General features: G+C 45.3%; 1 protein-coding gene across 5 annotated transcripts in view; it reads right to left on the bottom strand.

Annotated features, from left to right (window-relative positions):
* Positions 1 to 7,970: 7,970 nt before the first annotated feature.
* CC2D2A (coiled-coil and C2 domain containing 2A) overlaps positions 7,971 to 13,870 on the bottom strand; it is a 131,548-nt gene continuing 125,648 nt past the window's right edge. For all 5 annotated transcript variants that reach the window (XM_077815829.1, XM_077815832.1, XM_077815830.1 and 2 more), the window contains 3 exons: positions 11,872 to 11,930; positions 11,130 to 11,307; positions 7,971 to 9,524 (listed from right to left, as the gene is read on the bottom strand). In XM_077815829.1, the coding sequence (XP_077671955.1) occupies positions 9,336 to 9,524; positions 11,130 to 11,307; positions 11,872 to 11,930 (426 nt within the window). In that variant the 3' untranslated portion in view covers positions 7,971 to 9,335. The remainder of the gene's footprint in view (positions 9,525 to 11,129; positions 11,308 to 11,871; positions 11,931 to 13,870) is intronic.

The raw sequence follows: 13,870 nt of genomic DNA on the forward strand, positions 1-13,870 counted from the left end.
TGTCAGCTAGAGCATTCTTACATCCTTTTCCCTCCCCTCAGCATCACCAGTGTTCTGAGGGTGAGACTCTAAATGGGGTGGAGCACTCTCACCATCTCAGTCCCTTCCAACTGTGTGCCCCAAACAGATGTGAATCTGTCTGGTCTTGCTGGAGCTGCCTCTTTTTTTTTAGATAGTACTAGCTGTTAGCAATTCTTTTCATTTTTGTGTTATGTTGGAATTGAAGAAATATTAAAAGCAATGATTTAAGATGATGTGCTTCTTGCCCAGCCATCGTTCTGGCATCCACCAACCACATGCAGTGCCTTAAGTGCCTGGGAGAAGGTTGTTTGCCATCTGGGTGTTCAGTCTGCCAAACCTTTACTCCCAGAGCCTGTAAGGAGAGGGAGACTCACCTGCAGTTTATCCTCCTGAAGGAATTCCTCAAGGCCAGACCCACTGGATCCAAACAGTAATGTGATCCAAGGTCGAAAAATCCAGTTTCAGCCCCTTTGGCCTCCAGCAGCAAATGACCAAAGAGTTCCAATAGGCCACATGGCCTATCAGGACTGGATCAGTCCCTTATGATTCCATCTGCTAAGTCTCTGAGGCCACACATGGCCAAACAGATGGTCAAGGGGTAAGATACAATTGCCTTGGTTTGGGAGAAGAGGTTGAAAGACTGTTTGAAAGACCCTAGCCAGTACTGTACCTCATACCTCATAACTTTGTGATCCTAGAAGAACGCCTGTTGCAGCAGGATCAGAGTTAACTTCAACACCCTCTTCCAGATCTAGGAGGATGTATTGCAGCACTGTGTTGGATCTGGAATCGCCAGTGCTGATCATCATAGCACCAAAGAGAGAGAAACATAAGGACGAGGCAGCCACCATTAGCCCTTCCGGTTCCTGTGCATCAGAGCTACGGTATCTGTCTGATTTGCACAAGGATGTTCACAGCCCCAAAATGCAGACCAGTTCCATTCTCATCATCAGTAATAATGGAGATGGACTTGAGTACAGCATTGGATCTGGTGTTGTCTCAATTATTGGATTTGCTGTCAGTTCCTGTTTTGACTCTTGTGCCAATTCCAGCTGCTTCTTTGGTTCTAGAGTTCTGTCACCATGGCAGGCCAGGTTCACCTCTCTGTGCCACTGCAGGTGTCAGAGCCAAGTGTGAAATGCAAAAGTTCTAAGAGGAGACATGCTTCCCCAACTCCAGAGATCCTTTTCCTCATCACCTGTCAGAAAGAAAAGGATAGAAGGTGTGAGGGACCCTTTTACAGATCTTCCTCTAGGGTCTCCATGAGGAGCCAATTCCCCATTTCCGGCAGCAGATCTGTTGTTGTCCCAGGTTCACTGTCTCCAATCCAGACTTTCACCAACAGTGAGAGAATGCAGAAACTAGTGTTGTCATTCAAGCCACGTTTTGGACCTCCCACACACAGCATGTTCCTGAACCACAGATGCTGTTCTGGGAGCTGTCACAGTTGAATACTTCAACTATTCTCCTTATGGATGAGCCTCATCTGCTAAGGTCCCAACATGCCAGAGATCCTCAGTTTCAGCTCTTCAGATTCAGCTGATGTTACAGGCAGTGATGCCTGAAGTTTTGCCCGGGGGAGAGGACGAAGAGGTTGCTCCGCTCTTTGAACAGGAGTGGACAGACACTGATTATGAACCAGCCCTGTCTCCCAACAAATATGGGAGGTGACTTGAGCCTCCTCTCTATCCAAGGATGCCTCAAGTTCCATGATCTGATGGACCTCATAGTTTCCACCTTGAATCTACCTGTAGTGCCTGTGGAAGAGCCTTCTCAACCAGTATTCAATATTCTCAGTGCAATAACTGTGAGTAGGATATTCCTACCCATCTTGGATGGACTGCTACAGTTGGGTAAATCTGTGTGGTTCCTTACTGCATCCTGTCCACCTTTCTCCAGAAAGGTGAATAAACTGTTTCAGACAACCTTTGAAGTTTTTTCTTATTTTCACACTCATCTTGTGTGCAATTCCTTGGTGGTAGCTGTTGCCAGCAATAGGGCAAGATCTGGGCAGACAGAGTCAGCACCAGCTGATAAAGAGGGCAAAATAAGATCAACTTGGGGAAAAAAGTGTTCTTTTCCTTGTCCCTCGCTAGTAGGGAGGTGAATTACCAAGTGGTCATGGCCCATTACCAGCTCCGTCGATGAGGAAAAAATGACATTATTTTTACAAGACTTGCTAGACAGAAGAAAGTTGGCTAGTGCCATCTTAATAGATGGTCAAAAGGTAGTTAAGCATTCCCTCAGGGCCTCCTTTGACACTTTGTATTAGCATATACTGTGATAGTTAGGAGGCACGTCTGGCTCAGTTCCTCATCCTTAATTGTGGACACTAGCTTTATGTTAGAGGATCTCCCCTTTGAAGTGGAGGGACTATTTAGCGAAAAGACAAATGAGGTGTTGGGAAAAACTGAAGATTGACTGCCCGTTCTCCAGGTTTAATTCCATCTGTAAGGAGGCCCTCCTCCTTGGAGACAGTCCTACCTGCAATCTGAGTCACTATGGCCTTTTAAACCAAGGTCTAAACCTACATCCTGCTTCATCATCAGCATCCTCTTTGTGAGGCAGCAAGGTGCTCTGGAATCAAGAATTGGTCAGTCAGGACTGATCCACTCTTTTATTTGGAAACAGGCTACCCTACTTCATCAGCACATAGAGGCAGATTACCTGTGACCAATGTGTCCTAGAGATTGTTGAAAGGAGCTATCCTATATAACTTGAAAGATTCCCCCTACTCTTCCCTCTTCAGGGACAACTCTTATGAAGCGATTCAGAAGCGGAAAAATTGCTTCTGATACGACCAGTCGGGGCAGTGCCTGAATACATGTAGGGTCATGGTTTTTACTTCTGTTTTCTTGTGCAGTGGGGCGTGTGGCTCAGCATATATTAAACCAGGGGTGGCCAGCCTGAGAAGGAGCCAGAATTTACCAGTGTACATCACCAAAGAGCCACAATATTATGTAATGAGTGTGTGTGTGTGTGTCCGTCCATACACACACTCATTTTATAATTTGATAATGTATATTTATTATGCATTTATAATTAACGATAACTTGTCTTAACGTTTTACTTAGTGGGACTTCTGGCAATCTGCTTTCAACAATTCCCTTGAAGTTTGATTTGCGTTCAGTTGTGCTCACACGCAGTAGTTCTTAAGTGGCTGTCTGTTAAAACAGATCGGTGCTTGGATTTCACATTTGAGTGTTGAGAAAACACTCACAAAAATAAGGCAACCATCAAGCTTAATTTTAGGGCTGCACCTCTGAATTTGGGATATTTATCCTTTGGTACAGATTTCCAGAAAGTAAGGGTCTCCTCTGTCTTCTGAACAGAGTTCAATCTGTCATCTTCCATCCGGGATGTTGCTTCGTCAGTAACTAAAGGGGGCTTCAGACAATCGGCTTCAGCACTAAAAGGATAAATCAGAGATCTGATTTGAGATCTTTTCTGCTGCAAATCTTGGAATCTTTCATCAAAACTGTCCTTACGATCTTTAATCCTGCTCACATACCTAGTTGTGCTCCATTTTAGGGGTTCTGCTGCATCTTCTTTTGATCTGTCTGGAAGTTGTGACATTGAGGGAAAGTGTGCCAGCTCTCCCTCAAGCATTTGTCTGTGAAACAACTTCAGTTTGTTCATGAACGCAAATACACTTTGCACTAGATCAGACAGCAACCGGAATTTTCCTTGTAAGTCTATGTTTAGTTTATCCAAATGCAGCAGCATGTCTGCAAGAAATGCCAAGTCTAGAACCCACCCAGGATCCATAAGGTCAGGGTGTATTCTTTGCTTCTCCTCCATAAACAATTTTAATGATTCCAGGAGCTCAAAAAAACCAGGAAAGAACTTTACCTCTTGAGAGCCATCGAATTGCGCAGTGAAATGGCAAATCGCCGGGGACGTCGTCTTCATTGAGTTCTTTGATTTAGATTTTGAAATTGTCTGTGAGTGCATTTGAACACTGAGTGCATTTGAGCCCCGTCTGTTGCAATGGCAGTGAGCTTCTGTAAAGGGAAGTGGTGTTTCGCAACTAACCACGTCAGTGCCTCCTTCAGATCTCTTCCACAAGTTCTGTTCTTTAGTGGGACGATATACAGGAGTTTTTCCCTTACAACACAGTCCAGACAAATACCGATAATTGAGGTTTATCCTGTACATCGCACGACTCATCCAAAACGATGCTCAAATACTCTCACTGGTGAAGTTGCAAGTGCAGTTGCGATTAGATTCTGTGTTCTGTTGTGTGGCATGAAAGCTGCAGGCCAGAAATTTTCTTCTGTAGATTCTCGTTCTCTGGTGACAGGATTGAAATCACATCGGTTAGGCACATTTTTATAAACTCACCTTCAGTGTAGGGCTTTTTTGCACAGGCTATGTGCCAAGCCACATAATAGGGGGCTAATGTTACAGTCTGCGATCGCTTGGCAAATCTGGTGAAGAACTGGACTTCTACATCTGTTCATTTTTTCAAGATTTTCAGTTTTAAAGTGCAGCGTTCAGAACCTTGTGGGAATTCTTGATCCATGTGTGCATGGCTAGAAGCGAAATGATGCTGCAAGTTTGAAGTTTTGAACTGAGAGATACATGTCTAGCAACAAAGACACATGGCCTTACCATTACGTTCAACAAAAAAGTACTTACGCTCCCACTCCTGTTGGAAGCCTTGATTTTCATCCGTGTATTTTCTTTTCCGTTTGTACTTGCCTTCCATCGTTGATGGTGTAAGAAAAATTTTGGTTAAAAATTTCCACACTAGCTAGTCACTGTGTACTTTATTGAAGGGGACCAGGCTCCAGCTAGGGGTTGCTGGACACCTGGCTCTGCCCCAAGCCCCGCCTCCCACTGGCAGCTGGGAGGGGCAAGGGACTGATAGGGCTGCTGGTGGGTGCTGAGCATGCACCATTTTCCCCCCAGAGTTGGCTCCTGGCAGGAGCCATATATTTTCTTTTGAAGAACCGATGGTTGGCCATGCCTGTATTAGACTTACAGGAGTTGTTCAAGCAGATTGGGTTCCCTATGTTGACTCAGCCTGAACAGGGAAAGGATTATGGTGGCCAGAGCAAGAATGGGGCGTGCTGTGCTGTGCGTAACCCTTGTCTGCCTGCTGTCACACTGCTCAGGGAGGAGGCAGAGCACGGAAGGTGGGTTAGGCCCCATGTGCCAGGCTCTCCACATTGCAACAATCCCAAACTGGAGCTGTGCTGTAAGGCATCAACAGCTGTTCTCATGTCTTCCTGTTACCCAGTCCACACAGGGACTCGGACCTAGCACTGTGAGCAAGAAACTGAGCTGGGTGCACAGCTAAGGTCAGGTTTTGCAATCGCTCGGTGATCAGAAGGTTGCCTTCTCTCATGCTAGGTCCTACTCCCTGAAGTGCTGATGTAGCAGGGCAGAGCAATGGTGTGTCTCTTCAACTAGCTGCTGTCGTTTATTGAGACATTGGCTGTGAGGCAACGCCATCTGATGGCCAGGGTAAATCACTCTTCTGCAGTGATGCTGCACTTTTTGGTTGCACCCCAGCCCCAACCCAGACAGGCTGGGTGAGTCAGGGTGGAGTTGATGCAGGCAGGAAGCATCACCTCAGCAGGTCACACAGCCTGTCTCAGTTTCGGGGGGAAGGAGTGCACTGTGTAGTCTCTAAGGACCTAGTTTGAGAACTGCTAATCTAAAGAACGTGTACTGTCATATATCTGTTTACTAAAATCATTACAAGTACCTCCCATGGGTGGTGGCTGGATGCTGTTTCAGTCCAAGGTGCTCCCCCTCTGCCTCTCCACAGCTCCCGGTGTTTTTATGACATTTGTCTCTGTGGTAGCAACTCACCTGATGAATCAGGGTATTTTTGTGTACCTCGATGTAGACTAGCTACTGAAGGCTGGAGTATGTGAGGACCTGTTAAAGCCATAGTGTGTTTACAGCCAATCGCTACAGATGTTTGGCTCCTCCTCACCCGCCCAAAGGATTCCCTTCATTGGCACGGTGCTGGCCGTGGTAGAGGGGAGAGCTTGCCTGCCAGAGGATCTTTCAAAATGAGCCACTACCGATTTAAGATTAGGTGATGTCCCACTCTGAGAGTAAAATTCTTTGAGTCTCATGGATCTTATGGCAGCCCCTACCTACATGATTTTGCCTGTCTGAGAAAGAGAGATCCCAATTCTACAGGCCAAGCGGGGACAGTCTTCACTTGATCACCATGCCTTAGAATATCATAGCTGCTCTAGACTGGTGGTTAGTCAGAATGAATGTACTCAGTGAGGTACTATTCAGTCCCCATGCCCATCCTGGACAGTGACTTCAGACACATCATGCATAATCCCTGAAGGATCAGTTGGTTCAGGCTATGTTCTCCAATTGGGGTCAGCTAGATGTGGATTTGTTCACAACACAGGCCACCATGAAGTGTTGCCTCTTCTGTTCTAGAGAAGGCAGGGACAGTCAGTTTGAGTCAGATGCCTTCCTTCTGGGCTGGGGGGAGGAGCTGATGTGTACACTTTATTGAGGAAGAGGCACCAGGCCAGAGCAAGGATGAATCTCATTGTCCAGGTTTGGCCACACCAGCAGTGTTTACCCATCTCCTGCAACTGTCTGATGGGCTCCAGATATGTTGTCAGAGCAGGAGCTTTTGTCTGGCCCCACATCTCTGCCTGAAAATGTGGGTGACCAGACTTGGCTTTTGTCTGCTCTTGAAGAGGTGATGTACCTCATCCATGCAAGACCTACTTCTTCACTCTAGAAGTAGTCCAGTTGAAGTGGTCCTGATTTCAGGCATGGATGAAGAAAAGTTCTTATTGCCTGTATTGGCTTCCATTCTTTGTGTTCTGAACTATTTATTTCACTTCAAGAATCAGGGCTTATCTAACTAATCATTAAGTGTTTACAAGCATGTAATACCCAACTGGCTGCCAAGTAGAGGGTAGACTTGTTCGTTCATGCTTCAGTTAGAGCTCATGCCTGTCTTGAGACCTTAATTTGGTTTTGGCTATGTTGATGAAATCACCCTTCAAACCTCTGTCTGAGTGATCTCTCAAAATGTCCTTCATTGTTGCTGTCAGCAGGCAGGAGAATGCCTTAAATGCACTTATGGCTGATCCCCCTTTCACAAGCACAATGTAGTTCTAAGAGCCAGTCCCAGATTCTTTCTTAAGATAGTGTCTGATTCCCCCCCCACCCCCCAACTGCACTCTAATAAAGGGGAATCTGTCTTTTGGATCCTAGACGGGCTCTTAAGTGGACAGAATTAAGTTTTTGTAAATCCATTTCAACTGTTTTGTATCTTATGCTAAGAATGACTTGGGTTATATGGCCCCACCCCCCCAACTATGTATTGCTGAATGTTGCACGGTAGCAAAAGTTACCGTACTTGCTGTGATTCATACACATTCCAGGCGTGGCTACTTCCTTTCCTGTCTTCGATGGGTGACCCTCAGAGTTGCAGTCTGGGTTTTAGTGCATACCTTAAACGCTAGGCTCTGGCAAGGTGGTGCTCCAGTATCTAGGACTCTGTTCCTACTTTCAGGTGAGTGTTTAGCGCTGCTTACTAGTGTTCCATAAGTGGGAATATGCAGAACCACTCAAAGAAGAAATGAAGGTTACTTGCCCATAACTGCAGCTCTTGAAGAGGGTTCTGCATATTCGTACTTTCCACTTGCCTTCTCCTGTGGGAGGATTGCTTGTTCTGTGTCTGGATTTGCTGTGGAAGACACGGAGGAGGTAAGGGTACTCTGCCCCCTTGTAGCCTTGCCCTCAGAACATGAGAAGGTGGGGCCATAGAAGTGCTCTAGTTGCCTCTGCCAGAAGCCTGTTCTAGTGCAAGTTACCACCCCCTAGCTGGCAGAGCCATTTCTAAGAAGAGGTAAGTAACCCTCGTTTTGTGGTGGTGATGCTGGCATCAACAACCCCCTGTAGGAGTGGAGGTGGGGAAATGAGACTCAAGTTGGTTTTTGTAACAGTACCTTACATTTGTAATAATTTTTATTTCTTGTATGCAGTGACAGCTGAAGATTTCATCTTTTAAGTGACTACTAAAGAGCTGGGAATGTTTGTACAAAGAAATTTCTCAATTAGCTTTTGTTATGAAACACAATGGTAGAAAAGACACAAATTAAATAAAAAAAAAGCATACTCCCCCATTCTTTACTATCACAGATGCAGAAGTGATCTGCATTAATTTGTAACAGGTGTTTGTCATCAGAAAAGTAGCATTTGTTACAATGCAAACGAAGACCTCACCACCTATGAAGTTACAGAAGAATTAGTCTTTGTGTGCAAAAGATGCCATAATTCTATGCTTAGCACTTGCTTTTGTATACAAAACAACTGTTAAAAGGACAAACGTGTTGGCTCTTTAGACAATCCTTCAGGTGCTAAAAGGGCCTGATTAAGTCACTGTAGTCATGGAAGCATAAGGAGAAACATAAGTCCAAAATGTTCATTAGTCTCTGTCACGCAGTCACCAGGCCTGTGCTCTGGAGTTCCTCCAAATGAAGCCAGTCAGGACTCTGGTGTAGTTGACCTCCCACACACTTGCTCCTCTTTTTTGTCCTGCTTCCTGGGCAAAAAGTGTCACCTGGTTGCACCCACCTCCTCGGGCTCAGGTTATGATGGGCACTGTCATATGTGCAGATGCTGGGCCTCACCTGCCCTGAGGGCCTGAGCAAAAATCATACACCCAATTCCCACCACTGAAATATTGGTGCAGTACAGAGGGAAATGGAGGTACACACAGTATTAACATAAGACAGTAACAACTGAAGTAAAGTGGGATTTTATTCATCTTGTTAAGAGACTCTGACGATTTCACTGGACAGAGTTTTGGAACCATCAACGTAAGATGCATACATGTTGGTGTCAGCTGAAAGTGGGTAGGTAGAGTTAGTTAGGTATTTTACCCAAGCTGCTGAGGCCATCCTGGGATGGGAGGGAGGGCGTGAAGCAATATCTACAATTAACATTTGTGGGGAATCTCCCAACAGCAGCTCTGAAAGTACCAGTGCTGGGAGGCTTAGTGGGTACTGGCTGCCAGTGTCTACTGGTATTTTACCCTCACAGCTGTGTACAAGCTGGAGAATAGCTCTGCTCCATAGGTAATGTTTCAGTCTACAGAGGCAAAAGCCAACATGTACACAGTCTCTTATGTAGGCACAAACCAAAGACCGAAATGCTCCTCAAAGGCAATAGCCAGAATGCTACTATGTTTTTTCATCTTCACTGTTAAGGGAATTGTTTTGTTCACACCCCCTAAGTACAAGTGGATGCAATTTTTTTTTACAACAAAGCATTTATCTGACAGGAAGGTGCTGTCTTGTTGAGTGCTTTTATCTATTACGAACAAGTGAAGCAATGTAAATCCACACAGAGAGAACATTTTTGGGATAAGCATGGATGTATACTGCGAGAGCAAATTCTGCACTTGAAACATCAATGGTATGGACTCCAGTACTGTATACGGCCTCTATTAAAGGTTTCACTTCAGAAAATGGCATATGAATAGGAAATCCAGAAACCTGGGGAATTTAAGGGAAAAAAAAATCATTAGTGAGCGTGAGAAATGACTGTTTCTCTCTCATTAGTTGTCAGGTATTGAATCAGAGTATAATGAGCTTTACACCAGGTAGGGAAAATTAAAAAAAAAGCTACAGCAATTATGGCTATTACGTGTAATTTCGCAGTGGCTGCAAGTTCAGCTTTTCTTTTAAGAGCACTTATTACTGGACTGAGGCTGAATAACCTGCCTACTTCACATTAAAATGACTGCCCCCTCCAACTTCAAACTATGTTTCAGCAAGGCACAGCTTCCTGAATGGATGTTTAATTCCTGTCAGCCCTTTGGCCCTATTTCAAGACAGGTCCACTGCCTCTCTCCTGTGGCCACCCATCTGCACCTGCTGTCTTCTGGAGCACCAATCAGTTGGCCCCTGGGCCCTAGTATGCTGCTACCGTTGATTGGTACATTCTGTTGTGCTGCCCTGCACTCCAGCTACAGCATTCCCAAGCTGTACAACAACTACAGGGTCAATTTCTAACTAAATATGCCACATCAATGGCTGCCAACTGAGTATGGTACAATATGATGGATAGCAATTAAAGCAATAGTGCATATTTGCAGCAAACAGGGCCCCGCCCTAACAGTAACCCTGAACCAGCTTTGGTTGGTGTCACAAACCTTTCAAATGAAAGTAATTTGTCAACTGGTTATCATTCATCTGAATTTACAACGACGGGGGAGCCAGATGATTTCCCCCCCACAGTTGCTAGAGCAGAGTGCACTTGGGTATGGTGATTCTGAGCTGAGAGGGTGGGAATGCTGTCTCTGCAGCATTTGTACCCACTTGCTGGTACTGTACAGAAGTTCCTTTGCCAGAGCTCTCAGAGGGGTGGATGCTGGGGTAGAGTCACACTCTATAACCGAGAAGCTGACAGTACTGCAGTCAGCCATCTTGTATGGTCAGCCACTGCCCTTTGAAAAACCAAACATCACATTCCTAAAAATAATTTTTAGGACTCTGAGAGGCAAGAGAATGCAGCTGCATGCTTGCCTTTCTGCTGTGAAAATGGAAGGACTGTTTGGACAGCTGACTTTGGGTTTAGATGTTTCTGACATTTTTTTATTATGAAGAGAAATGCTTTGCTAATAAGAATAATGAATTTTTATTGGCTGTTGCTAGGAAAATTGTTAGCCTATTAGGGGCTATTGAGAGTTATGTGCTTTGTTTAAAAAGTTTAGTGAGAAACTGCTTCAGGACGCTCTTCTTTGGGCAAGGATCTGAGACTTTCAGGTAAACAAAACAAAGGGCCCCCAAAAGCCTGGCTAATAATCACTCAAAACCATTTCAAACTTAATAAATATAAACTTCCCAGAAACATTAGAACAACTGCAACTCTAGGAGAACAGAATTGCCTAAGTTTATTAGGGTTGGTTAGGTTGGTTTTTTTGTTGCTGCCGTCTAAAGCATTTACTATTAGTTAGCCTTGTATCAAAGGCCAGTTCTTTAGATGACTTTCTGTTAATTAAACCTCAGTGATTTGATTTACTAATGTAATATTGGACTGGGAGGAACATCTACTAGTGTTTCATTACACAAGCTCTACATGGGAGTTCATTATAGTACCCTGTAATCGCCGAGCTGTTTTTGCAATTCTGCCTGGTGGTCATCTTCTACAGCTTTTCCTTGGAACTGTTCCAGGAGAGGGAGGAAATGACGAAGCGTGGAGGTACAATATCTGTTCCAACGAGTTAGATGCCTTGGCCTCCACTCCATAATCTTCTCTTTCAGTATCTTTTCGATCCTGCAGTATAATACAGCTACTTGTTATAATTGCCTTACAGGTTGACTGTTCAAGGTGTGATTCTGGCATCACAATTTTGGATAACTCACTCAGAAAACAGAACTCAACCTTTTTTTTCTAGACACGCTACCCAGGTTGCAGAAAGCACTGGGGCTCTTAAGGTAGTAAGTTCGCCACGGTTCCCAAAGCAGTTCAAAGATAAACGCAACAGCAGTAATGCCACAGTGTTCTGGTTTACAAGAAACCCTCCAAAAATCACATGCTGGAGGACTGATTTTTAAGATTGCTCGGTGGCACTTGAACTTTTAATTCTTATTCTTACAATACATAGATACAGTGAAGGGAGAGACCACTCTGGCTCAAGAGATAAAAAAGCCACTATGAGCATGCTTAACAGAGTGCCCGAGAAGTAGTTACATTTTTTCAGTTGCAGCTCCTTACAATCTAGATTGGAGGAGAAAGATCACTGAATGTTCCATTCTTCGGTGGTGAATTAGACAGTGGAACTGCTGCTGCTCACAGTGTTTAATGGAATTACGTAGATATTTATAGAGGCAAAGTTACCTGCCCTGCAGTTCTAATGCAGCAACCTTGTCTGTACGTTGGTAAATTAATTCTTCAGGCTAATAAAAAAAAGAATTGATTAAAACATCACTTGGAATGTAAGACTTTTTGTTATCAAAGATGAAAAAACAGGACCACATTTTCCTCTCGTGGGTTCACACCAGCGTATATCTACTGGAGTTGTTCCTGATTAACAAGGGTGTGAATGAGATCAAAATTAGGCCCATAATGTTTCACCATGTACTACATGAAGTCAGAAAAATGAATTACTGAAAAACATTTAGAAGTTAGAATTTTGTACACAAAGTTATTCTGTCCCTTCTGACCATAAGTTTCAACCACTGACGTTTGATCAGATAAGGAGCGCGCGCTTGGTGTGGGACATGAAATGAACGTGACCTCTCCACATTTTAAAGACAAATTTGACATTTTCCTTAGATTTCAGAGGCTATATTATTTGGATTTCACTTGTGACTAAGCTAACAGAGGAATGTCACAAATCATATTCAGACCGTATGTGGGTGTTTTTAGAACAAGAGAGATTCATCCATTCTGAATGAAACCAGATCAATTATAAAATACTGTCACTCGATATACTGTCCTGTACACTCCTGAGGGAATTCTGCACCAGAATATAAAATATTGTGCACAGAATTTTTAAAAATTCTACATATTTTGACAATATATAAATGTGGAGGCTCCAGCATGGCAATAGGGAGCACAGGCCACAGGCTGCACAGAGGTGGGAGAGCACCAGCCACCCTCCCACGGGCATGGACTCAGCAGTGAGGCTGCACCCAACTCTGACACGGTGCAAGGGCTGGGCCTGCCCCAGAAACACCCTGGGGTCCTGCTCCTCCGGGCCAGTTGCACCCACATAGCAAGTGAGAGGGACAAAGTCTCACAGGCATGCCCAGCCCTGGCCCCCACTTAGGTGTGGGGTGAGGGGGTTCAGTGTGGGGCAATTTGGGGGCAGGGAGGATCTGGATGCACAGGCTTCTTGGGTAGGAGGGTTCCAGGTGCAAGGGGAATGGGATTCTTTACGGGGGCTCGGCGGGGGGAGGGTCTGAGTGCAGAGGGAGTCAGTGGGGCGTGGATCTGGATGCTGGGGGAGTGGTGGGGTGGAGGTCTGAGTGCAGCTGGTTGGGGCTCAGTGGGGTGGGGGCTCAGTGGAGTGCTCAGGTGCAGGGGAGCTCATTATGGTGGGGGTTCAAGTGTGGGGGCACACTGGGGGATGGTCTGGGTACCAGGGTGGGCGTCCAGATGCAGGGGGTAAGGCTTGGCAGAGTGGGTGCAAGGGGCTTGGTGATGGGGTTCTGGGTGAGAGAGGGTGAGGTTCACCGGGGGGTAGGGGGGGAGTTCAGCTGCATGGGAGTTGGAGTCCCCATACAGTGACCCCTCCCCTGGTGGCTGAGGCACAATGAGGGCAGCAAGCTGGGTGTGTGTGTGGAGGTTTCTGGGAGCGGGTCTGATTCTGCTCCAGCCCTGGCTGTTTCTTGTACAGGAAGATTCAGGAAGAATTAGTAGGGGAAGCAAAAGTGGATGGGAACCTGGGAGGCAGTGACCATGAGATGGTCAAGTTCAGGATCCTGACACAACGAAGAAAGGAAAGCAGCAGAATACGGACCCTGGACTTCAGAAAAGCAGACTTTGTCTCCCTCAGGGAGATGATGGGCAAGATCCCCTGAGAGAATAACATGAGGGGGAAAGGAGTCCAGGAGAGCTGGCTGTATTTTAAAGAGTCCTTATTGAGGTTACAGGAACAAACCATCCCGATGTGTAGAAAGAATAGTAAATATGGCAGGTGACCAGCTTGGCTTCACAGTGAAATCCTTGCTGATCTTAAATACAAAAAAGAAGCTTACAAGAAGTGGAAGATTGGACAAATGACCAGGGATGAGTATAAAAATCTTGCTCGGGGATGCAGGAGTGAAATCAGGAAGGCCACATCACACCTGGAGTTGCAGTTAGCAAGAGATGTTAAGAGTAACAAAAGGGT

Source organism: Eretmochelys imbricata, chromosome 4 (genome assembly GCF_965152235.1).
Source record: "Eretmochelys imbricata isolate rEreImb1 chromosome 4, rEreImb1.hap1, whole genome shotgun sequence".
Classification (NCBI taxonomy): Eukaryota; Metazoa; Chordata; order Testudines; family Cheloniidae; genus Eretmochelys; species Eretmochelys imbricata.